This window comes from Gymnodraco acuticeps, unplaced genomic scaffold (assembly GCF_902827175.1).
Source record: "Gymnodraco acuticeps unplaced genomic scaffold, fGymAcu1.1, whole genome shotgun sequence".
Taxonomy (NCBI): domain Eukaryota; kingdom Metazoa; phylum Chordata; class Actinopteri; order Perciformes; family Bathydraconidae; genus Gymnodraco; species Gymnodraco acuticeps.
In genome coordinates, this window is record NW_022991705.1 from 671970 (window position 1) to 698980 (window position 27011).

General features: G+C 39.3%; 2 protein-coding genes across 2 annotated transcripts; both read right to left on the reverse strand.

Moving 5' to 3' along the window:
• On the reverse strand, positions 1-26975 carry LOC117534626. The gene is made up of 9 exons (XM_034198870.1): positions 26878-26975; positions 26539-26661; positions 26382-26447; positions 26088-26176; positions 25897-26002; positions 25558-25663; positions 6274-6332; positions 5880-5946; positions 1-80 (listed from the first exon to the last, which is right to left on the reverse strand). Exons 2-9 carry the CDS (start codon positions 26575-26577, stop codon positions 1-3), a joined length of 612 nt encoding a protein of 203 aa, XP_034054761.1. The 5' UTR covers positions 26578-26661; positions 26878-26975.
• LOC117534609 lies at positions 13965-19114 on the reverse strand. Its single transcript, XM_034198848.1, has 6 exons — positions 18283-19114; positions 16513-16641; positions 16224-16420; positions 15742-15889; positions 15089-15293; positions 13965-14668 (listed from the first exon to the last, which is right to left on the reverse strand). Exons 2-6 carry the CDS (start codon positions 16615-16617, stop codon positions 14364-14366), a joined length of 960 nt encoding a protein of 319 aa, XP_034054739.1. The 5' UTR covers positions 16618-16641; positions 18283-19114; the 3' UTR covers positions 13965-14363.
• Positions 26976-27011: the final 36 nt, after the last annotated feature.

Sequence of the window (27011 nt, forward strand, 5' to 3'; positions counted from 1 at the left end):
TTACAGCTGATGGATAAAGGGGGAGGAGTCAGAATCAGAGGAGATGGTGGAGCAGAATGTCACGGTGGCCGGGGTCGCGGCTTGAGATAAACCAGAGGAGAGAGGAAGGGAATCAACGGGAATGAGTGAGTTTACACATAAACACACTTATTATAAGCGCACATTTAAAGAACTTGAATTGACTTGATAAATAAGTGAAGATAAAAAGCCATACCCATGAATTAATCAATTGGTAAATTAAAAATAGCAGTAAAGAGGAAACTATTAAAGTAAAATGAGAATCATCCGAAAACACTGAGGGATAAAGGGGGAGACATGACAGAGTAGAACCATATGCTTCAATCTTTTCATCATGTTAACAAATTATTCTTCAAGAGATTTGTATTCACCTGTGAATAAAGTACTGATCTCATTTGTTACAATATTGATCACCATTAAAAGGATACTTTTAGGAACCACTCTATAGGACAAATCTTTATTTGTATGGATAAGGCTAAAGGGAGAGCTGGTGCCAAGCCAAATGAATTAATAAATTATGGCGCTCCATATATCCAGCGTGACTCCAGCGTGTCCAGAACGCAGCTGCCAGACTCCTTACCCACACCAAATCATTGCATCACATCACCCCGGTCCTCAAAGAACTCCCCTGGCTCCCCGTTTCACACCGCATCCACTACAAACTCCTGGTCCTCACTTTCAAAGCCCTCCACCATCTGGCCCCCCACTACATCACTGACCTCCTCATCCTCTACCAACCACTCCGGAGCTTCGGGGACAGAGCCTTCTCTGTGGCAGCCCCGAAGCTCTGGAACTCCCTCCCCCAATACCTCCGTGAGTCTGAGTCCCTCACCCTGTTCCAGTCCCGCCTCAAAACCCACCTCTTCAACTCTGTATCCATAAGCCCCCCCCCCTCTCAATCAACTTCCTCCTGACTGCTATTCTGTTTTGTTTTGTTTCTTTTTGGCATTGTCTTTGTTTTGTTTGTCTACCCTCCCTCCCAAATGTAAAGCGTCTTTGGGTTCAAGAAAAGCGCTATAGAAATAAAATATATTATTATTATTGTGAGAGAATATTTTAATACGATCTGTGTATCTAGAGGTCCTCAGTCTTTCTGTAAAATGTTAATCACAAAGTTATGCTTTTTGGTAAACCGCATATATTCCTGCCTGTAATGTGATCCTGTGTAGCTTCTCAGGAAGACACAGGTCAAGAGGTCATCTGATATCCTGTGGGGGAGAAGCTTGGCTCATGTGGGTTTGCAATGCAACGAGTCTTTGTCTCGACATCTGGCATGCATTAAAGGAAAACCCGCGTGTTTTAGGGCCCTCCTCTTCTCATGTATAGATGTGTTCCTGGCTCCTTTGTCTTCAGAGTTTGCTGGTATCTTACATGAGAACTGTGATATACTGTGATCTCTCCGGCCGTACGAATTCTCAATAAATATCAGTGTATTGACTAAGGCGAATCCAGTTTCCCTCATTTCATGATTAGCTCAACATTGCTGCAAAGAAGTTTTTACTTCACAATTATTATTATTATATATGACAGATTTTTGTAGACAAAGGATACTGGCCTATGCTGAAATATCAAAGTCTCTGCAGAGCACGACACATGGCCAAAAAGACTGAGACCAACTGACCTTTGACCGACAGTGTAACTTGAGAAGGCACTGTCAATGACTGACTCTGGGGTGAACCTGACCAAACTTGACTTTACAACCTGACAGTGTGAGTGTGAGTGTATGTCTGCATGTGATCAGTGCAACTGCATGATTTAAAACAATGACTAATCAAGCATGTTTTTGGACTAACACATTATTGTGGGGCTCAACACAATTCCACAGAATTGGAAAACCGCACTTGTGCACTCCCACAGGAGTTTGCAGAATGTGAAACTCAAACTAAAACATGAAGATTCTGTTTCTTTTAGGACTGAAAGATGGAGAGAAACACTTCATTTCACTGAAGTGTTTATTGTGGAAAATTATGGATGTACATTTGGGAAAAATGTTTGGTATTTTCTTATAATCCATTATTACCTGAAGGTTTTCTTCCCATACAGGATTACACATGAGTTCATGTGTAAAAAGGGGGAGTGTAAACTTCACAATGTACATTTTTAATTTAGGGACTGAAAGGAACCTGCTGCCCCAACTCGATTGTTCAATCTGACCATTGATTGACAGTTTTAGAATTGACCTGCTCCATATCTGGGGATAAGATACTGTTTGATGAATGTTGACATGTCTCTAATATTGATTGAGTTATAACAGGTAACACAGATGCAGAATCAGTGGCCAAGGGGCTACTGTGAGAGATGTAACTCCAGAATGGAATACTGAAGAAGTTGACCTGTGAGTAATGTTTCAACAGGTATAAAAGTAACTGAGGTTTGAAATGTAGAAAGAACATATTATAGTTAAAGCTAAAACATAGTAATGTAATGAGACAGAATTTAATTTAGACAACATCATGTAACTAGCCTGGTAAAGAAGTAAAATCCATAGACTTTATTGTTTAGGTCATTATGGGGATATACATTTCATCTAAATTCATAATAGAAAGACATTTGATGACAGTTTGTGGGAATTCTGTATTCATTTTTTCAGCGTGATAATATCTAAGCACTGACAGGTAGAAGCAGTATCACCAGGAAATCATTCACTTTGTCAGTATCGTGATTTTGGTTGTTTTTGAATCCATAACATTAGTGTGTTTCTTTACCAGAAACATTAGCCGTTCATATTATATTTAGATTTTAAATGGGATCTCAAGGATTTCATTTAAAAATAAACACAGATGCTTGTCAGAAATTCAGAGCTATTGAAATATGTTATTTAGTTTACCTAAAGATGTTGGGGTTCTTATTTAGTTGGCACAGTCCAAGTATTAAGATTCTGAAGCTGCACTGGCAGATAGGAGGTCTACAATTAATTTAGAAAACCTGTTCACAGACGTCTGTTGTTTTAAGACACCCCACCAACAGGCTCCAAGCAGCCTACGCAGTGGTGGGTCAAATAGCTGAGGGCCCAGGAGCCCTGAGCGTAGGCTTGAGGGATTTGTATCAGATTTCTCCACACAGGTTGGTGATGCCAAAAGGGGGACCCAGGAGGCCGACACAGCGGAGTTCGTCTGGCTGAAGGTCATCAGGCCAAAGTGGCTCAACCCCAGGCTCTCCGGCCCTGCCCGAGTGACCCAGCGGATCTCTCATGCCGTCCGCATAGGAGGAAAGGGGGACAGCTCGTACCACGGGAGCCAGTGTGCGGCGGGGAAACCACCTGCTAGGACCGGGGACGACATCAGGACGGACGTGGCCCTCGCAGAGGAGGACTACTCGGAAGCAGCCATCAGTGGACTGGAGGAGCAGGATTCTGAAGACAGCCCTACAGCAGACTACTCGGAAGCGGCTGTCAGCGGGCTGGGGGACTTGTCGAGGCAGCAGAGGAGTCTACTTCTCTCTGATCAGTTCCACCCGTGACGGGAAAGCCACATCTCCCCCTCCCTATCAGCTGCCCTTGTTGTATTCCTCTGAGGGGGGGGGCTGATGATTCACCACACAAGGAGACTGCTTTCTAGCACTCAGGTTGCCCTCTAGTGGTTCCTTCACTGCCATGGAAAGTTGTGTTCTGTTCCCAAAGGGTCTCAGTTTCTGATAGATTTATACAATGTTGGGAGACGGACACAGTAGAAAAGAATGACAGTAGATATGTTTAAAAATGCCTTGTGTAAGTTTATCTCTTGAGAATGAGATAAAAAGGGGGAAATGTGGTAATTGAAGATTTTATCACCTGATATATAAGAAGTGTTACGTTTGAATGGCAGAAAGTCTTGTTGCAATTTCCAGATATTGAGGGAGGCCCCTTGAGTTTCCCTGTTAATTATAAATAGTCTGTGCAAAATAGCGGGGGAAGCCAAAGGGGGATTTTCCTCAGATATAATGGTTAAATTCTTCTTAAGTTAATAATGCACAGCCTGCAGGCCTTGAGAATTGAGTCACACAGTTAACAAGACAATAGTCTGTCTGAATTGTCAATGAATGCATTCATTCCAGTAAACGCTGACTTCGAGGTGAAAGGAAGTTCACAGAAGCCCTTAAAGCGACAAGAACAATTAACTTCTGTTAATGCTAAGGAGTGTGTGTCTATTTGAGCAGCTATATGTGAATTCTGCTCAGACAATACCTGTGTTTGTGGTTTATTGATTTCTTTCTGTTTTATTCTTTCATGTTGTGAGTACTAAAATTGCCACAACATTGTGAAGAAGTGGGCTTAAATGTGCTTAAATTACTCTATGTGAAATAAGGTGCAGTTATGCAGGACAGGAGACTAGATGGGGGAGGGGAGCCGAGAGGGAAGTCTGAAGAATGTGTGTGTGTGGAAGCTGCAGGAATACGAGCCAGATGTGTTTGTTTTGCTTCAAACTAAGACTGTTTCCGGATCATCTCGGCTGGCACGCGCTGATACGCTACGAAAGCCCATCGTTTATATATGGGCCAATAGATGACCTGTATGGGGGTAGCATCCACACAGCTCCTCCCTTGTTTTTACAATATCTCCTGTTGAGTCCTGGTGTTCGCTCTCTTTTTCTCCTGCCGTCAAGATGATAAGGTTCTCCCGGCATTTGGACCAGAGCAGGGGGTTGGGCCCACCCCTTTGAGAAGTGTATTTGTATTATTACCGTTTATCATTAAAACAGATTATTGTTTAACCCTGTATCTGGTGCTTTGAATTCCTTCCTTTATGATTTTACAAGATGCTCACCAAACGAACATACGGAGCCGAGGTGGGTTTTAAAACCACTCCAACAATGTCCTACAGCCACCATGGCCTGTGCCCCTGATACTGATAACATCTCAAAGTTGCTTTAAAAGCGTCAGAACAGTGGTTTCTGGGCTTTTGAATCCGGCCCGCCGAATATTGGTACAAAATTGACCAAATTATAGTAAAGACCGCATTCATTTTGTCTTTTTCCTGCAATACCCGGCATTTCAGTTGATCCCACTAGATGGCGCACTCTAGACACAACTTACCTTTGCTGGAGTCTGGTCTATTCAGCTGGCCCCACTCGGCAACCCGGTGTTGTGTCACATATGCCCCCCCGTCATGAAATGCCCCCCTTGTCACGGGAACGTGCATTTCTAAATGACACGTTTACACCTTAAAACGATGTTTAAAACGAAAAGTAAACGTTCAGGGTTTTTATTAATGGTAATTTTCAGACTGTGAGTTGTTTAGTGGGAGCTCATAGTCTTGATTCTTCTGGTTTAACTTTTCGCTCCGTATTTGAGGTGTCGAAATTCATTCGTCACTTCCTTTTCAGTTTTTGTTTTCTTTAATCTTTTTTTTATCATTATTGTTACGTCCTGTCTGTATAAACGTGCTTTAAAATGTATTGTTTAATTTTACATAGTTGTCATCTAATAATCAAAATATATGTTTTCAAATGTTACATAGTCTTTGTCAGCATATTATTATATATACACGCTATGCGTACAAAATAAAAGTGTCACATTCATGAAACTTGCTCCATTTATTGGTACCAGTCCTAGAACCATACCCTGAGAAATGCTTGAGGGTTGGATTAATAGAAACCTCTTTTGGGGGGGGGGGGGGGCATTTTATGACAGGCCTGGCCATCACAATATGCCCCCCCTTGCTATCTTACAAAATAAAAGTGTCACATTCATGAAACTTGCTCCATATATTGGTACCAGTCCTAGAACCATACCCTGAAAAATGCTTGACGGTGGGATTCATAGAAACATATTTTGGGGTGGAGGCATTTTATGACAGGCCAAACAATAGTTGCATTGGTTGAAATGACAGTGGACAGTTAATGATGGTTCCTTCGGGGCATTATGTGCATCCAGCGCACAAGTACGGTTGATCCACAGCAGGCCTTGTACACATTGGTGGTGGTACCACCGCTGACAAATGTCACAGCAAATCTGAGAAAATAATAAATACTTGTTATGTAAGGTATGCATTATGGGATTTTTTTATGATAATAGAATATCTCTAATGTATTTCCCAATAACATTCTAACCATTCCTTCAATTATCAAAATCTTTCAAAAACATAAGTGTTGTGTTATGAGAAAAAAATACATTTTCAACAAAAATGTATGGAAAAACAAGCAAAACATTAATCCTTTATCAGTTAATTCTGAAGATGCCAAATATAGTAGCAATTACCAACGCAAATGTTATGTTGATAAAGTCTGGAAACATATTTCTGCTAATTTTCTTTATTTGTAATGTGCAATAGGAAATTACCCAATGTTCTTCATCCTGCTCCTCCATCCCGCAGTAAAAGCAAAGCCTGCTTAGATCATCTGTTGAGACAAAACGTAGATACATCTTCAGATAAACCACATTGCAGATTTGGGGTCAAGGTGACCCATTCCAATTTTTGACTAAAAGGTCAATTGTATAAGGACACATTTGTTGTGGTCTTTTATTATTTTGTGTGAAGAAAAGGCAAAACACACAAACACATAGATTTTCTAAATTATTAAATCTGAGCACAGAGGAGCCATCTGCTCCTTCTTTCACACTCTCCTTACCCTCTGTAGAATGGGAACCTGCACAATGTCATTACAAAACATCCAAAAACTTATTTTGCACTGTATGCATCAATTTAAGTTTGGTTCTAATGGTTCTTTTGTTGTTCATCACATGTATTAGCTTTACAGCTTTGATGATAATAAGTTCAAAGTAAAAATTAACTGAGGTTATCAGTTAGAAGTAATACACACCAAAGAGCACATTGAAAGGAGGAAGATGGGGAAATCTCACATCTTAAATAAACCGCATTATTGAAAGGGTGTGTTAGAGTGTGGTCAGTGTATGTTTTGGTCATTGGATTTTCTTTTCACAAATGGATATTCAAAAACAAAAAATGACTGGATATTTGATTTTCGTTTTCAAATTGAAAAACCAAAATTGAAATACAAGGCGTTTTTCTTTATCATGGTAAAAAATTGATTTACTAAACTTAAAAAACGGGATGATTTTCATTTTCTACTTCTCAAAACAAAAATAAAATCACTAGAAAACAGAAACAAAAAAAACCCCCGTTTTTTCATATTCTGCTACCGGAAGTTGTCTTTCAAAATAAGAGCGCAGATGAGGACGGCCAATCCGTGTACGGTCCATTTGTTTTCACAACGAAAACAGCCAAGACACATATTGAGCCCAGATAATGAATGTTATTGAGGGCTGGAAATATAATAGGCCTCTGTCTAAAATGGACAACATTGTTAGGAGATTTCAACTATACAGCGATTCTGTACTGCGGTCACTCAGCCGTCTCTCGAGTTTGTTATTATTTTTTCTGCCAATAGTTATTCGTGAGATCGATCCTGTTGGACTCAGTAGCCTACTAGTGAAACTACTCCAACAAGTACTATGAAGTACTTACTGTGTACTTTTTGAGTAATCCTCTGTCAATGTCCCCTCCCGCAACCCTGTCTCCTAAAAATTACGTTCCCACAGAACTAAACTGCATTCTCAATTACGTTTAGCGAGAAACTTATTTTCTCCCACGTTACGTTCGTTATGAACGTATCTCAAATACGTTTATTTTCTACATATCTTCTAGAAACATATTTTCTCCCACGTTACGTTTCTTGTGAACGTATCTTAAATACGTTTATTTTCTACATATCTTTGCCATTTATTGTCTTGCTTATAATAATGATAATAGTCATTTATAAATATCATTGTAGAGCACACATTTGAAATCAGTAGGCGAGGCTGTAATTTCGCCAGCTGTTACTCTCATGAGTGAGGCAGAAAATAATAGTTTTAACATGCCAAAAAGCTGCTGTGTCGTTTATTGCACCTCAAACATGAAAAAAAATCCAGAGTTACGTTTTTCTGTACTTCCTCTAAGAAGAAAGGACAGTAACAGAAGATCTCTGTGAAGCCAGATGTGGTGTTGTTAATGCGATATTATATCCGGAAAAAAAATTCAGTTTAGGATGGCCGAAGACACTACACTACCCATAATCCCCAGCTATCCTTTGGGACTACAGTCCCGTTGACAAACCCCGTGATTAATCTTCAAGCTCTGGGATTGGATGTTGGAGTGGCAGTGCGCCAAGGTTACGCCGAGCGTCAAGCTGTTTGAAATGGAACGAAACCACGGCAGACTATCCAAAACTGGACCGAACGCCCCCCCGAGAACTACACATGGTGGCTATTGTGTTTCGCAACATGTTCTCTATGGCACGTCTCTACTGGGAATTGTAGTTTTAAAAGACGTTTTCTTTTTCCCCAAAATTAGAAGTTGACACTGACAGTATTAAACTGTGTACATCCCTGGAGGTTTAGGCGATAGGAAACACATTGGTGTGTACACATTTAAAACATGTAATTACTAAATGGGTGAAAATCGCTTGTATCCATAATGGGCAGCATTAATATATACCCACATGACAGCTCATTACTTTGTAATTCTACTCCACTACAATTCAGAGGTTAACCTGGTATTTTTACTCCACTACATTTATTTTAGTTACTTTGCAGATTCTGATTAATGATGTGAAATATAAACAACCCTTAAAGCAGACTTTAGTTACACCTGAGTAAAATTCAGGGAAGGTGATTGTCAAGTGCCAACAATCAGGAGAGATATTTGATAGTTGGTGCTTGAGAAGACTAAACATTTATCTGCAGATCTCTATAAAGTATATTAATTACTCGTTATTCTCTACTAATATTTACTTAAAAACTGTATAATGGCTATTTTGCACATCCATTTCAAGATTTCCTAAGGTTTATTGACATATCATACACACAACTACGGTGTAGTTATGCAATGAATGAAAAACTTGGGTCGCAGGTTCCTCAACAGTGCATTACAAGACATCTATCAATATGTGTGTACATCCACCATTAAACTGTCATATTCTGCACATTTCTTATACTATCTACATACATAAGAGTATAATTAATGTGTATAATATCAGTTAAAATAAGTGCTTCAACATAGTTAACATTGCAGGAAAGCAATATATTAGACGTTAAGCACTTTGTCAGGCTTAATATTTATCTGTAGCTTTTTTCTTATTTGAAAGAAGACCTTAACCTAAAGTATTCTTTAATGTGTTAATAAAGGTTAATTAGTTTGTCTGTTTTGCAGATCCTCATATTAATATATTTGTACATCCAGCACTAAACTGTTTATTGTAGAGATCACTTACAGTATCTTCTTTTTTTTAATATTCTATATTTCTATCATTGACCTTCTACTTTCCACCTATGAAAGTATGTACTCTTAAAGGTGGGGTAGGTAAGTTTCAGAAACCGGCTCGAGTGCACTAAAATTTGAAAATACACAGCCGAAAAGAATCCGCCCCTTCCTTCAGACTTCCTTACAGAGCACCTCCTCCAACACACATGAACGCGCACATGACGTCTGCAGATTGGTGAAAGTGGCCGCCTGGCGAGTCATTGAAGTACTGCTGCAATGCACGCCCAATGAGGGCACGAGATACATTTGTGCGTGCACGAGATGGAAGGCTGACAGACAGGGCGGCAATCCAATCCAAAAAGTACAACCAATCCGTTTAGCCGGCGATGACAGATGACATTTTTTAATGGATTTTTTGTCAAAGCACTTAAGATATTCATTGCTATCGGGATGTTAAGAGCATTCCATGGAATATAACAAAAAGTGTATCTCGAGCCGGTTTCTCAAACTTACCTACCCCACCTTTAATATTGTTTTCATCAAATAACATTATTCAACAAAAATAACATTATTCAACAAAAATAATTCAATAACGTGCTTTAACCACTAGGCGGTGCACACAAGGAACACACAGCATACTAATAATAACTTTGTATTATTAGTGTAGGACACTTATGTATGTATAACATCTGAAGATGTGTAGTTTTATTCATGTTTTTACATAATTTTACAGGATATTGCTATACTATTTCTCATGTTTTACTTCTACACATTAATATCTGATTTGTAAAACATCACAGACAGAAAGGTATATCCGTCATTTAATGGTAAGCTATTGAAATTGTGAATCCATAGATGTGTCTCCCATCGCCCAAATCCCCTGACTATTCGCTCAACTCAGTATTTACATTCTTATATTCAAAGAAAATCAGTAATATCTTTAAAAATTACAAGTCCTTTTCTATCAGCTGTGAACACTCGGAATAAAGTATTTTTTTTGAAAAAATGTTTTCGGATATCATATCGCATTAACATCATATCCCAACATGCATTGTGGCTAAAACATCCAATCAACGAGCTTCAAGCTGAGGATCTTGGGTAATCTGTTCAGTGGGTTTGTGGTGTGTATCACTCAAAAATATCCCTTATACTGTAGGCCTACGTCTGTTTCCAGTGACTTTATTTACGGCTAAAAAGCATGCTAAAAAGCCCAAGATTATAGAATTAAACGAATAAATAAAAACAAGGATAATTGTGTGTTATTGTTGAGTAAATAACAGTGTGTTATTTAGAAAATAATAACAAATTAGAAGGAAAAAAAGATTTTCAAAAATACAGATTTCAGTATTTTGAGGCTCTGAGCCCCATTTCTTTTCCTCACAGACGGGAAAAAAAGTCCGACATTATACGATTTAAAATAAAAACAAATAAATAAAAAGATAAAACACTGGCATGTAATTTACGTTAGAATAAATAGAATGGTTTTGAATAATTGATGAGAGTAAAATCTACGTCACTTTACAGCCCGCCCACTTTTGGGGAAACCAACGCTGTCATTTGAACGGCGATCAAGCCAGAAGCCACAGAGATCTTCTGTTACTGTCCTTTCTTCTTAGGCAGTACAGAAACACACACACACACACACACACACACACACACACACACACACACACACACACACACACACACACACACACACACACACACACACACACACACACACACACACACACACACACACACACACACACACACACACACACACACACTAGGGGTTTCACCAACTAATCGACTAGTCGACTACCTTTACCATTAGTCGGCGCTGTAGGCCCTAGTCGACTCTTTGTGTGTCTTTATTATGACGTAACGACTAGTCGACTACTATTTTGAAAAACGTGTCGACTAGTAAATATTGGTAGTTGTGAAACCCCTAACACACACACACACACACATACACAAAGAAAACCTTTTGAATTCATATAGAGTTGTTTTTTCTATTTCTTCTGAATTGTAGAAATCCTTGGTGTTTCAATACCCTCGTATTATATCATTGTTGCCCTGAGGCAACAAACCAACCCCTGGTTGAGAGGTGTGGGGGGTCACATTTTATAATTGATATAATATCATTGACCCCTAAGCTCCTAAAACACATGGTGAAACATTGTTTTTCCTCCCAAAATAAAAATTCATGCCATAAGGGATAAGGCACTATTAAAAATATTCTTAATTTGCAGTATTTTATTTTAAAAGTGTTCAGAAAGACTGCATCAAATATGCTATATCTATATATCTATATAATATCAATATTGTTATTAACTTCAATCAAAGTCAATTTAAATAGCGGGCAAGACTTTCCAAGGAGTAAAAATGCTACTGCCGGACTACTGACCGGAGGTATTGCTGGATGCTTACCATCCTCTTAAAATACTCTGTCCAACAATGAAGAAAGGTGTTTTAACGCTGATTCAAAATAGCAGAGAAACATGCATTCTTGTTCTCAGGAGGGGACATTGACAGAGGATTACTCAAAAAGTACACAGTAAGTACTTCATAGTACTTGTTGTGGGAGTAGTTTCACTAGTAGGCTACTGAGTCTAACAGGATCGATCTCACTCACGAATAACTAACAAACTCGAGAGACGGCTGAGTGACCGCAGTGCAGAATCGCTGTATAGTTGAAATCTCCTAACAATGTTGTCCATTTTAGACACAGGCCTATTATATTTCTAGCCCTCAATAACATTCATTATCTGGGCTCAATATGTGTCTTGGCTGTTTTCGTTGTGAAAACAAATGGACCGTAGATACATGGATTGACCGTCCTCATCTGCGCTCTTATTTTGAAAGACAACTTCCGGTAGCAGAATATGAAAAAACGGGGGGTTTTTTTGTTTCTGTTTTCTAGTGATTTTATTTTTTGTTTTGAGAAGTAGAAAAGGAAAATCATCCCGTTTTTTAAGTTTAGTAAATCCCTTTTTGACCATGATAAAGAAAAACGCCTTATATTTCAATTTTGGTTTTTCAATTTGAAAACGAAAATCAAATATCCAGTAGTTTTTTGTTTTTGAATTTCCATTTGTGAAAAGAAAATCCAATGACCAAAACATACACTGACCGAGTGTGACGTGTGTAGCCTATATGAAATTGCAGTTGAAGATGCCTGCCTGCGATGGACGAAGGTACGTTTTAACCGTTTGTTTTTTCGTTCTAATTTAAACAAAAAAAAAAGCAGAAACGGGTCGTTTTTTTGTTTTTCAATTTTGCCCCAAAATGAAAAAACGGAAATTCAGCTCGTTTTTTCATTTTTCTGTTCTTACTGTTAAAACAAGTATACCACTCAATGTTTCGTTTCCATAAGTGGGTGTGTCTCCAGCGCCTCCTTGCTTCTGATTGGCTAGTGTGCCTTATGCTTGCGCTGTACTCTTCAAAATAAAGGTTCTACGTCTTTGCCTTTAGACTGCGTTACAAATATATGTATATTATTATATTCATACATACAAGTACAGAAGACAGTCTGTCCGTATGTCTGTCTTTCCATGTATATGTCTGTCTCGATGTCTTTCTATCTCGATGTCTGTCTTTCTGTAACTATATTTTAGAGTTTAAAGCGGAGCCACTTTTACTCCACTACATGTATTTAAAACCTTTAGTAACTTTACAGATTTCGATTAATTATGTGAAATGTAATCAACACTTAAATCAGACTTTAGTTCCACCTGGAGTAAATTCACAAGCTACCCTGCTGAATACAAAGTCATTCAAACTAGCTGCACCTTTACCAGCTTTGAGAACACTTTCATGATTGTTATGGAAATAATTATCATAGACGCCAAGATGTGACATACAGGACAAACCTTGATGTCTGTTTACCTTCTTTAAGGACACAGGCTGCTTAGCCAATAATGTTATTGTTCCCATTCTGTGACCGGTCAATACTGGGTCACAGATGGTCTGTGTTGTGGGTACACTGGGACACTTCCTTCTCTGTATTTGTGGACTCCAAGGTGAAATCTTCGAGGTCATAAGTGTCCGACGCAAGTAGCTCAGTGTTCCCACACTGTTTAGGCTATATTCTCAAATATGTTGTTTACTCTCTGCGAAACCAGTTAGATGGGCTGGCAAGAGAGAGGCTCTCCAGAATTGACGTGGCAACTCTACCGTGAAGTCAGAACCTCTGACTCTTGGACTTGTGATGTGAATCCTCCGGCCGTAACTCCAAATAAACCATCATGTGTTTGACATCAAAGCTACTGCTCCTACCGTGTCTCCTTCCTGAGTCGGTGACTCCCACTGCATAGCTACACAGAAGTTTCCTCTACAATGATCAATCATTATAAAACACATCATATATATTGTTCTGAAATGGACCAATCTGCACAACGACTACTTTTACTGTCGCTACTTTCACTATATTTTGATGAGAATACTTTTCTACTTTCACTTGAGGAACATTTTGAATGCAGGACTTTTACTGTAACAGAGTATTCCTACACTCTGGTACTTCTACTTTGACTAAAGTACAAGATCTGAGTACTTCCACTTTTACAAGACCTGAGTACTTCTACTTTTACTCAAGTACAAGATCTGAGTACTTCTACTTTTACTCAAGAACAAGATCTGAGTACTTCTACTTTTACTCAAGTACAAGATCTGAGTACTTCTACCTTTACTCAAGTACAAGATCTGAGTACTTCTACTTTTACTCAAGTACAAGATCTGAGTACTTCTACTTTATTCAAGTACAAGATCTGAGTACTTCTACCTTTACTCAAGTACAAGATCTGAGTACTTCTACTTTTATTCAAGTACAAGATCTGAGTACTTCGACAACCTCTGATTAATGGTTGATTTCCAAATGTTCTGTTGGTGCGTGGATGATAAAATAATAGTGTTTGATTGTATTGCCTTATGTATGCAGCTATTTGCCTGTGTTTAGAAACATAATTAAACATACCATGGACACACATTCAAACAATTTTCCATGTATTAAACATTGCAGATGAACCTGGAATTTGAACACACACTACTTAACAATAAACTTAACAATAAACTTAACAATAAACGACTGAACTGCTGTCCACTTTAGGGTAGGGCCCTTAAAGCATCCAGTGCTGCAGACAGTCCAGCAACCTGGGTATACACTGGCTCCTGATCCCTGCACTTGCCTTTACACATATCTTCTGACAATGCCTATGAGATCCTTTATCCCGTTTTGGAATGGTGCTGGCTCGTTATGAATGGCACGCTCAAAGAGTTCAGCAATGTCCGCATAGTTCCTTGCAAATTCTTGTTCAGCTGCTGTCTGGTGCTCCACAGTGGCAAATGGGTTTCTCCCAAACAGCGACACTCGTGTCAGAGAGGACCCCACTTCCTGATGATAGCAGTCTGCAGCATCTGTAGCTTCAGGCAAAAGATCTGCAGGCAGTCTCTTTGGGCACCCACCATGAGCAAGTTGATTTGGGTTACCCTTACCTTAAAAAAAAACACAAATAAGTGGCCATTGTTAGTGTAATGTTACATATCAATGAACCTCACACAGCGTGTAACCATAGCCTGCCCTTACAAAAAATGGTACTTCTGCTATTAGTACACTTCTTACAAACTTTAAAAAGTATGTTTTTAATTTGACTGTTTATGTACTTACCAGATATATATATATGTTTCATGCAATAAGAGCAATTTATAAACTAGATAGTAGATATGTCTTTACTCAGACAATTATTGAAATATTGTAATATATACATGCCACATTTAAACATTTCCATCAACCTAGTGTAAAAAAGGGGATACAGAGAGAAACAAATGTAGGATATAAGTACAACTTATAAAAATGCATAAAGAAGGTCATTTGTTATGGGGCTTAAGTAACATTCTGAAAACTGCTATACAAACCTTGGATTCTGTGTGCATTCCAGGACTGCACCATCCGGTCAACTCCAATTTTGGCTACCTGACAGGTAAGAGTGGACACACAATATCGTGTGATGTTGTCTTCGAGGTTTAGTTCCTCCTGGTCAACAAGGTGGTTGAGTGCGCCTTTCAGAGGGTAGTTTACCCTGTTGTTTACCTCTGGCCACATCCTTTCTATAATATGATTCTGTAATTTAAAGTAAACAAAAATGAGAAGAGTCAAATGTAGAGAGCACATTGTAATTTCCCATTGTTAATTTCCCAATTTCCGGCTTTGTATTTTATCCATTCCTGTTGTATCCAGTTCAAAAGTACTGTGTATCTCTCCTATGTCATAGGAAAAAGCTAGCAGTCCCCTAGAGAAGTTTAGTGAACGCCATGGGTCTATTGACAGCTTTATCAGCTAGCAGTTGGGTGAATAATGGAATGAGATCAGAAATCTTTTATTTGTCTCGCCACAGGGTAATTTACATGATTACAGCAGATAAAGTGAGGAATAAAAGACAAAAATGGCTATGTGGGGATTGTCCACAGTATTGAGTATGTAAGTCGCATTGGTTAAAAGCGTCTAACAAGTGACATGTAATGTAATGTATGAACACGTTGATTGCAATTCAGATAAAAAAACAACTCGCCTGTGTTGACTTTGTTTGCATGTATGGCTGTCTGCCTGTGTTATTCCGGAAGTCTGCCAATTTCTCCTGCATGAAAAGAGTCAAGTAGAATTCTTTTCCATGGTCTACTCGGATTTGGTCCCACATTCCATATCGTAGGACAGCACTCCTGCAAAACAGCAATACAAAAGTCTTATGACATGTAACAGAATTTCATGTTTGTTGTTACAACCTAAGCATTGCTAAAGCGAATTTTGTACACAGTTAAAATGTTGATCTCATCAATCAATTACCAAGTAACGTACAATATACAGTGGTTACCTGTCAGTAGTTTTCGATTTACAATATGTTTCCCAAATAAAACTGTTCAAATAAAGCTACATTTAGCCATTGTGTTTTTATTTAGCTAAATGTTTACTAAATTATTTACTGTCTGCTGTTTGCAACCTTTTTATTAGGTTATTATTATATTATTATAACAGAAACAGGGCACTGAAACTTACTGGTAAACCTCTTGATATATGGTCAGGTTGTTTTTCACTGGCATGGTGGAGTGGCTTACAATGTTGCTGGAGAATCCGTCCACGGCAAGGACGTGGGTCACCCCATACATCACCAGTTTCTCGTTTTGGTCAATGTGCAATTTGTGACCCATGATGTACTCTGCGCTGTATGGCACTGGATTTAAATTCCTTAATCTCTGAGGAATCAAACACAATGTTATTGTTCTCACAATATGTTTACAGCAATGTACAATACAGGAAAATCTAGATGTTTTTTAATAATACCTACACGATACCGATCTGCATGATATGGCTGGTTAGTTTCTCTGAGGACACGACCAACACGCCCCTCTGATGCTCGGATTCCTTTTGAGGCCAGGTAACCAGTCATCATTTTTCTTCCATATGTTGGTCCAGTCTGAATTTGTAAACACAAAACAAAAACTAAATAGGACCAAGGTACGTTTTAACCGTTTGTTTTTTAGTTTGGTTTAGGTCCTATCTATCTGAACGCTCTCAGTTTGTACGTGTCAATGATGAATCTTCCACGCAAACCAAAGTTAGCCATGGAGTGCCACAGGGCTCAGTGCTCGGAGAGTCGTGCAGTGACACGTCCTAAAATCATAAATCTTTCGATTCGATTTATGATTATAAAAGTAGGGTAGACATGTGGAGATTATCCGACTGAACAAAACGTGATCCGTCTCTTAAATGTGTGTCAAGCACAGACATTATTTCGAGCTATTTTCCAAAATCCTATGGCGAAATTGCATAGCTTTTTTGTCGAGGGAACCAGAAGGAACTTACTTCCGGGTTTTTAGGACGCTTCACTACGCCACTCTATTACTATGAAGTAATAAGTACAGTACTTGAGTACATCTACGTAATTACTTTACATCACTGAATTAAGCCATAGGCCTACCTCACCTCAACAGCTGCTTTAGCAACCTCTACTTCCAGTTGGGAATCGTGCACTCACTCTCTGCCTATACCATTTTGGGTACAAAAGCGACGGATGTTTGTTTGGGAGAACCCTTTTGTTAAGCCACATTCATACTGGAGATGATCGGATAGATTTTGATCAGTATAACCATTTGTTATCATACTTTGTATAACTTCTCTGTAGGCCAACAAACTGGACTCCATTATTATTAATCAGGAGGTGACTATATTTCCCGCGATCAAACTTTCCTGTCATGCGCACAGCAGTCCTGGTGTAAATTGATGGTACATTTACGCCACCATGCCGTAAATGCACCCTGTGTAATGCACACATTACCGCCAAGAACGACTTGTCGGACACGGCGATAGCAAATATTGTTAACAATAAAAACGGAGATGGAGTCATACTTTCTTTTCAGAGGCAGCCAGCGAGTTACTCTTAAAATAGACGACATGCGCGTCGACAGAATCAGCCGCATTTTTCAGGTATTTTTAAGAGATCCGTGATTAATTATTGATTGAACAGGCACATGGTGTGTTAACGTGTAACAAGCTAACCTTGTTTCAATAGCAATAAAGCTACGAGTGATCTGGACGAGAGAGTCAGTTAATCATTCAATTTAAAAACAAAACAATATTTAGATATCACATTGTAAATGGGGAAGGATATTATTAGGATGTTATCGGATTTTATCCTTAATTTGGTGCACAAAATAGACATGGCATGAAAAGATGTGAAAAGATGCAATGATAATTATTTTATATGAACTGTTTTGCACAAATAACTGCATAACTATAATTGAACTTTTCAGAAGTGAAGCAAGAAGAAACTTCAACAACTTAAAAACAGCATTTACTTGGTGACAGCCCTGAGACAATTTAGTCGTACAGTCCAGCAAGACATTTATTTATAAACTATATCAGTGACATTTAGATTGATACTGAGGTCTGATATAGGCATACAAATAATGATTAACTACTAACTGCATGTTTTTTTCAATACAATTAATAAACCACTACCACCATTGAAGAAACACAAAGGAAGAAATTATGCAAGGACACACATGGAAAGACAAAGAAGTGATTGTTTAAAAGGAAATTGTGAAATATATATAACCTGTTATTTTCTTTTAGGTCAACGCAGGTAGCCTTTTCATCACTGATGCCGCCAACGTTGCAGTTTTTCCATTGGATAGTGGGTCTTTCTGCTCCCTGGACCTCTCTGATCACGGTCATTATGAGGTTCATGGGGAAAAACCTGGGGAGACTCAAAGGATCCAGACAGAGCCAGCTGAGTCACGGCCGTTTGCTTTTCGTCATAGTCAGCCAATGTCTACTGCAAACATGAGTCAGTTGACTAGATCAATTAGCACCCCTCGGTCATTTCAAAGGTAATGAGATGCCCATTTCATACGTTGGCATGCTTTAGAATGTTACGTTTTAGTCCATGTTGCTAACTAAATGTGTGTCACTGTTCTTTGTGCATTACAGGTCAATACATGTGTCAGAAATAATGGATGGAAAGATTGTTTCCACAAGGGTGGTCATGATCAGATTTGTTGAATCAGAGGCAAGCGTTCCACTGATCACAGGAAAAGTGAATGTGGCCATGGGAGACAGTGAGGAGTACATCCTTACAGACACCGTTGGGAATGAAATCGTTGAGTCTGAAGGGACAATTGGTAAATATAATTATTCTATATTTCATTTTCATTTGTGCAAAAGATAAGGGTCTGAAAGTGCTATCAGTACAACAATGTGCCCCTTTTAACATGTTATTTTCACGTGTCTTTACTCTTTATTTCTCTCATATAGGGTCTTTGTACTGGAAGCCGAATGCAAGAAAGATCCATGCTGTTGAGAGCTCTGCTTTCAGGCAATGGCGTCGAAGAGGCTCAAGAAGCAGGTGTGGTTGGATAACAAAACTGATTTTGTCTGGAGAAGGTTTGAACTGGTCTATCAATAGGGGAAATAATTTAATGTGTAAAGAAGGGCTAGCACTCAAACTGAAGGGTCACGATATGCAGCATTTCACTTTATTTTACTCGCTAACAGACTGGCAAAACCCTCTCATTATTTGAAAAGGGCTGCTTTCTGGCCATTTAGCATTTTTGCAGCTCAAGGGCTATATAAGTTTGCCATCTGGGGCAGACATGCATAAGCATGGGCTTCACTGTAGCACACCTCAGTACTCTGTGGGTCAACACATGGTATAAAGAGTCACAGTCAACATCCGTTCTACAATCAGCATTTATAAACAATATCCTTTAAATGTAATTCAAGAAATGAAATGTTTCCACATGCTCTTGTTTATTTAGCATCATCTAATTTGCCATGGAATACATAACTTTCTTTTATCTCTAATAAAATGAAGAAACAATCTTAAATGACTGCTAATACTTAAACTATTTTCAAAATGTGACAAAAACAGAAATGAGCTATCTGAAGTCCACACACTGAGCAACAAGGTGGAGGAACTGCTGGATGCATCCCAAGGCCTGGAAGAAGTCACCAGGAAGATTTCTGACATAGTGGCAGCCAGTCAGGACTTGGTAGTACCAAGGCCAGAAGTCAAACAGGCATTTAGCTGTTTGATCTGCAGAGGTATTGTTTTCATCCTCTCTTTGAATAATGCTCAGTGTAACAAACAGTATTTAAAGAATAAAACGTATAGGTGCCGGATTTTCATATTATTCTAAGTTAATCTTTTCAAATCTATTTCTGAACAGTATCTTTCTCAGTTTGAGTGCATGCTTCAGAAATACAGTCCATGACATCAATCAGTAACTATCAGCATATCTTTAACAACCTGTCTTTTTTCTTTTTAAAGACACAATGACTGGACCCATGTTTTCCTCCTGCTGCCGAAGCATCGTGGGATGCAGGCTCTGTGTGGAGGAGTGGAGGATAACATCTCCCCAATGCCTTAAGTGCAGGGATCAGGAGCCAGTGTATACCCAGGTTGCTGGACTGTCTGCAGCACTGGATGCTTTAAGGGCCCTACCCTAAAGTGGACAGCAGTTCAGTCGTTTATTGTTAAGTTTATTCAGTGCTGGAATTGGGCCGGTACTCACCGGTACGCAGTACCGGCACTTCTGGTTCTGACCCATGGAGTACCGGCACTTCTTGCTCAGTACCGGCATGCTGGCGGTACTCCGGTACTCATGCACCGTGCCAGTACTCAACACTCTCCCGCCGTTCTTATTATACATCCATATATATATATATATACAGCCGCCCTGTACTCAGTAGATGCGTCATGAGGTGCCGAACGGACATTCTCATCGCTCTAACCGCTGGAGTTTCACAGCGGCTGTCAGCTGTTTACTCCTGTCATTCAAACAGAACGTGCTGGAGAGGGGGCGGGGCTTATATTCTCCATGTAAATACTGTGGTGGAAACGACTATGTCAAAATTAACCTATTTGACCGTGATTTAATAGTAATACACGTTTAAAAATAATAATAATAATAATGCCGAAGTAACAACATACTGAAAACTGTTAGTAAAACCATGTTTTAATGCTTTACAATTTACATACCTAGATGCACGTGTGTTGTGTTTATGCAGTGCAACTCCCACCCAGTGGGTGGCTATGTAGAGTGATAGAACAGAGCAGGCACGCCCCCGAGAGAAGGAAAGCAAGTCACGTCACAAATTAGCATTTCTAAAATGTTAGCGTGGATTAATAAAAGTACAAAAAGACAGCGGTTGTCGCCGGAAGAAACTTCAAATACAGAGAATGCTGTGCCTGTGTTGGAAATTGTGTCTGATGGGGAGCTTTCTTTGGTTGATCCTCCTGCTCCAAGTTCTAGTGCATTAGCATTAGCACTAGCTCCGCCGCCTCCTCCAGAGCCTCTAACGTTAGCTGCTGCTGGCGCAACTGCCACCACCAACACCGGGCAAAGCGATGCACCTGACTGCTGGACAACGGACCAGGTGCAATATTTTTGCAAGACCAATGCATGGCTCCTTCTTAAAGATAAGAAGCTAGGATGTCGGATATGCAGAGATGTCAAATCTTTGGGAATACACACTGGACAAGGACTGAAACTGTCAACTGAATGGGGTGAGTGTGCAGTGTCTCATTTCGGTGTTGACAAGGGCAAACAACAAGGTAGCCTGAGAAAAAAAATCAAAGAACATAAAGAATCACAAGCCCATGTAAAAGCTGCTGACATCCTTACATCTGCTTCACGTGAAACTATTCAACATCAAGTGCAGTCTATGCATAAATCTGAATTAGACACCACTATCAGAGTTTTTCGAACGGCATATAAAATTGGCAAACATAGCCGGCCATTCACAGACATGCCAATTGATTTGAATGTACAGAAACTGAATGGGCTGAACGTGGGCAGGGTTTTGCACTCCAATAAAACCTGTGGCGAAATCATCGACCACATAGCTCATGAGCTGAAGAAAAAAATGGCAAAAGACATTACAGAAAACCAAAGAAAACTCTGTGTTTTGGTCGATGAATCTACCACTATTAGTGGTAAAACGGTGCTTGTTGTGTGTCTACGCTCAGCATTAGCTGATACTGAGCCCGAAACGTTTTTTTGGGAGCTGATCGAGTTGGATGGAACAACGGCTGATGACATCACAAAGGCGTTAATGGAGTGTCTTGGAAGAGATTTTAACGAGGACTTTTTAGGTCAGTGTTTCGTTTCTTTTGCATGTGATGGGGCTTCAGTCATGCTAGGGAAGAGAACAGGCGTTGCTACCCAGTTGTGTAGTAAATTCCCAAGCCTGTTTGTGTGGCACTGCTCCAATCATCGTCTAGAGCTGGCAGTTGGGGATGTGGTCAAGGAGGTCTCAGGGCTCAATCATTTCCAGATCTTTTTTGACAAACTCTATTCCTTGTTCCATGCCTCCCCCAAAAATCAGAGGCAGTTAGCGCAGTGTGCGCAAGCAGTCGGACAGTGTCTCCTGGTGATAGGGCGTGTTTTGTCCATCCGCCGGGTGGCTTCAAGTGAAAGGAGCGTCAGAGCAGTCTGGGAAAACTACCGAGTGCTTCATGATCACTTCACAAATGCTGCAAACGACACGAGCAGGGATTCCAGAGACAGAGCAAAGTACAAGGGCCTGGATGATGTGCTCACATCTGCAACGTTTGTCAGCAATCTGGGACTGATGTACGATGCGCTCACAGAGCTCAGCGACCTCTCTCTGCAACTCCAAAAAAGAGAGATGACACTGCCTACAGCAGATAGGCTCTTAACTCGAGAAATACGAGTTTTTGAATCCATGGTCACCATGCCTGGCCCACACATGACTACAGTTCATACAGCTCTAGCTGAGAAGTCCTTCAAGGGTGTTGCCCTGCGTGAGAATGGCAGGCTTGTACAGATTCATGCAGGTCAGTTTTTCCGCAGTATGGTAGAGAATCTGAGACACAGAATGACTATCACAACCTCCTCTCATGTCAGCACAAGAGAAATCCCATTACATGGCCGGGAGGCCCGGGACAATCAGCTAATCCAGGACATGAAAGTTATCCATCCTGGAAGTTGGCCTGAAGAGGAGTTAGACGTACAGTATGGGGACGTAGAGGTGCTACGTTTGTGCGAAGTGCTGAAAGTGGACAGAAGAGAGACTGTTCAGGGCTTTCGCGAATACAAGGAAACCAGGGCATCCCGTACACCTGCTGCCATGGAGCCTCTACTGAAAGCAGTCCGAACCATCGCTGTCTCCACTAGTGAGTGTGAGCGGGCATTCAGCTGCATGAACGATATCCTTACTGCAAAAAGGAATGCTCTCTCTGTCAGCCGACTGTCCAGCCTGGTTTTCATTAAATGTAATGGACCATCACTAGGACAGTTCAATCCGGAACAGTATGTGAGGTCCTGGCTGGCAAAGGGAAGGAGAAGTGCTGATGAAAGAGCCTGTCCAGCTCCAGCCCCTGATACTGATGTCCCCAAGGCCTTCTGGAGCCTTTTCTAACAATGTGAAGTATATTGCAAAGCAGCTCACCCAGTGAGAAGACTTTTGGCATAATGTGCCGATTTGTACAGATCCTGGAGATAGAAGGACTTCAGACCAACCAGGGAGTTATCTGATCAGCTTGGTGTTCAATGTAACTCTTTACCATGGCTCAGACTTTGTTACTTGCAGTTACAGTTTCTCATTTTAGATTGTGCACATTTTGCATTTGTTTTTACATGTTCTTTGTTCATGCTCTTTATCATTTTTCTGAGTTGGAAAGTTAGATTGCATCATAGTTTACTTTATACATATTTGTATTCTTCAGTGGTGAAGTATATTGCAAAGCAGCTCAGCCATGTGAGAAGACTTTTGGCACTTTTTCGTTTTTCGTTTTCTGAGTTGGAAAGTTAGATTGCATTCAAAATGTACAGAAATACTTAATTTTGTTAAAGCTTTTTATAAAAAATGCTTCTGACCAGAGCTTTGTTTCCTTGTCATTAATGTTGAACACCACCAGAGGGGCTCTCACCTGAAAGGTCTCTGCTTCATGTGTCTTCAGCAGAAGATCTAGACTTTGATTGCTATATTTTCAGTTAATATTGACCTTACTGAGCTTTAGCCATATCCACTGCCTATCATAAAAAATGTTAAGTACAGTGAACCTTTCTAAAATATACAGTAGTAAAGAGACAAACCCACCAGCATTATAGTAGCCAAATTCTTGTTTGTGGGCTGTATATATAAAATTGACTTGAAAAAGTTGCTGATTTTAGAGTACTGGCACCTTTTTCATTCCAATTCAAGCACTGAGTTTATTGTTAAGTTTATTGTTAAGTAGTGTGTGTTCAAATTCCAGGTTCATCTGCAATGTTTAATAAATGGAAAATTGTTTGAATGTGTGTCCATGGTATGTTTAATTATGTTTCTAAACACAGGCAAATAGCTGCATACGTAAGGCAATACAATCAAACACTATTATTTTATCATCCACGCACCAACAGAACATTTGGAAATCAACCATTAATCAGAGGTTGTCGAAGTACTCAGGTCTTGTACTTGAGTAAAAGTAGAAGTACTCAGATCTTGAGTAAAAGTAGAAGTACTCAGATCTTGTACTTGAGTAAAAGTAGAAGTACTCAGATCTTGTACTTGAATAAAAGTAGAAGTACTCAGGTCTTGTACTTGAGTAAAAGTAGAAGTACTCAGATCTTGTTCTTGAGTAAAAGTAGAAGTACTCAGATCTTGTACTTGAGTAAAAGTAGAAGTACTCAGATCTTGTACTTGAGTAAAAGTAGAAGTACTCAGATCTTGTACTTGAGTAAAAGTAGAAGTACTCAGGTCTTGTAAAAGTGGAAGTACTCAGATCTTGTACTTTAGTCAAAGTAGAAGTACCAGAGTGTAGGAATACTCTGTTACAGTAAAAGTCCTACATTCAAAATGTAGAAAAGTATTCTCATCAAAATATAGTGAAAGTAGCGACAGTAAAAGTAGTCATTGTGCAGATTAGTCCATTTCAGAACAATACATATGATATGTTTTATAATGATTGATCATGAAAGTGTTCTCAAAGCTGGTAAAGGTGCAGCTAGTTTGAATGACTTTGTATACTGCAGGGTAGCTTGTGAATTTACTCCAGGTGGAACTAAAGTCTGATTTAAGTGTTGATTACATTTCACATAATTAATCCAAATCTGTAAAGTTACTAAAGGTTTTAAATACATGTAGTGGAGTAAAAGTGGCTCCGCTTTAAACTCTAAAATATAGTTACAGAAAGACAGACATCGAGATAGAAAGACATCGAGACAGACATATACATAGAAAGACAGACATACGGACAGACTGTCTTCTGTACTTGTATGTATGAATATAATAATATACGTATATTTGTAACGCAGTCTAAAGGCAAAGACGTAGAACCTTTATTTTGAAGAGTACAGCGCAAGCATAAGGCACACTAGCCAATCAGAAGCAAGGAGGCGCTGGAGACACACCCACTTATGGAAACGAAACATTGAGTGGTATACTTGTTTTAACAGTAAGAACAGAAAAATGAAAAAACGAGCTGAATCTCCGGTTTTTCATTTTGGGGCAAAATTGAAAAACAAAAAAACGACCCGTTTCTGCTTTTTTTTTTGTTTCAATTAGAACGAAAAAACAAACGGTTAAAACGTACCTTCGTCGCGATGCTTCATATGTTATCTATTTGGAATTTAGATACACAATATATTGTATGTAGTGACTATTTACCTTAATCTATACTTAAGCCACTGTGTTGCTTTTAAAACCCTGATAATGTCCCTGGTCAATATTAACCCAACAGTACCAATGATCCAAGCAGTGATACAATACAACAATTTGCATGGCACATTATTAATATACTAGGTTATTGATGCATACTTATGAGATACAATTAATAAAAGTAACTACATGAAGTCATTGACAATGTTGAGAAAAGGTAACAAACCAGATTCTCTGAGGAGAGAAGTAGCAATGTCCAGCCTCAGCTCCTCCACTGCCTTCTGGGAGGTTTCAAACTCAATTGCCTCCCCCAGTAAAATCTTCTCTGCAAACTGAAGAGAACCTTGATTAGTATATGGACTGCATTGTCTATGATTTTACCCTCAAATGGAATACAGACAAATGACCCAACAGATTTAAAGAATGACATGTTGTATATGTGTAGTTTGACACAATTCAATACATCTTTGATCAAGATGTATAAAAGCAAGTCAAGATATTCAGTCTAATTGCTACTGAATTTGAGTTTGAGAGTAATGTTTGGGTAAATGCATTTCACACTCACTTTTAAGGCCAGGACACCACAGGATGTGCTGTCTTGTTGGTGATTATGGGGGAGGGTGCTGCATGTCCACCTTGACACCTTGCAGCCTTTCATCCTCATAAAGGCTCTACAGTATGTAGATAGTACATGTGTCAAGATGCAGCACATCATTGTCAAAAAACTCATACAACACCGGAACTAGTACACTGTACCTTGTAGATTGTAGGCACACCCTCATTTTGCCTTTCCCTTCTCCAAGTGGATCCAAGAAGAGGGTTTTCTTCTCATGGGGGTACATTACCTTTTATTATTCACATGGAAACACAACATGCATTAGGCAGGAACCATACATTACGCAGGTACGATGTAGGGTATTGTTTAGATGTTATCAATAATAAGTGACAGCATGTATGTGTGGCCCGGTTATCTTGCAAATCACTAATTATATATGGTGTATACAGCACTATAGATACAGATTGGAGCTTAAAATATGCTCCTATTCTCACCACCAACATCCAGTGATGGTTCTCGTTCACAATTCCCACGATGACTGTGTGTGCCATTGGATCAACCTGAGAGTAGTTGCAAAAGTATTACATTCCTGTTGAAAAATGCACATTTGCAACATTTACAAATGCAAAGTCATTCCAATCATGTACATACCCGGATTCTTCCAAATTTGTGTTTCCAGATGGCGGTCATAGCGTAACTGTCAATAACAGCTGCTTGACCGTCATTGCGCTGGTTGAATTTTCTTACAATGAGTGTAAGGTAGGCATTGATCACCTTTGAGAAAAATGATCACAATGTATTAAAAAGAGGCATCTTTACTGTAATACTATCAACTACATTGTTGTAACGTCACTGAATTTCCTTTTATGATTTAAGTCAATAAAACTGTAATACAATGTTTTGTGACTTTCATTAAAACAAATATTGCCCATTAGGGAACGGAATTATATAAAATATAAAAATATAAATTATAATGTGACAAAGCAATACCTCACTCTCCAGCTCCTTGTTTGGACCAGTGTTTGTGATGCCATGTTTGTATGGCACTATTTTTGAAAGGAGGACGTGTACATCCTTCCCAGCCCATGCCTCCTGCACATCTGAAAAAAATACATTAATGCACC

Excerpts from the sequence above, each read along its gene's own strand:
- LOC117534609 (XM_034198848.1), bottom strand. The coding sequence starts at position 16,617 with ATGATGACTGGTTACCTGGCCTCAAAAGGAATCCGAGCATCAGAGGGG. Across the intron at positions 15,294-15,741 it reads TGCAAACAAAGTCAACACAG|AATCATATTATAGAAAGGAT; the intron begins GCGAGTTGTTTT and ends TTTAAATTACAG. Across the intron at positions 14,669-15,088 it reads GAATGCACACAGAATCCAAG|GTAAGGGTAACCCAAATCAA; the intron begins GTTTGTATAGCA and ends TTTTTTTTTAAG.
- LOC117534626 (XM_034198870.1), bottom strand. The coding sequence starts at position 26,577 with ATGACCGCCATCTGGAAACACAAATTTGGAAGAATCCGG. Across the intron at positions 25,664-25,896 it reads GTGGTGTCCTGGCCTTAAAA|TTTGCAGAGAAGATTTTACT; the intron begins GTGAGTGTGAAA and ends GGTTCTCTTCAG. Across the intron at positions 6,333-25,557 it reads TTCTCTCCTCAGAGAATCTG|ATGATCTAAGCAGGCTTTGC; the intron begins GTTTGTTACCTT and ends TTGTCTCAACAG.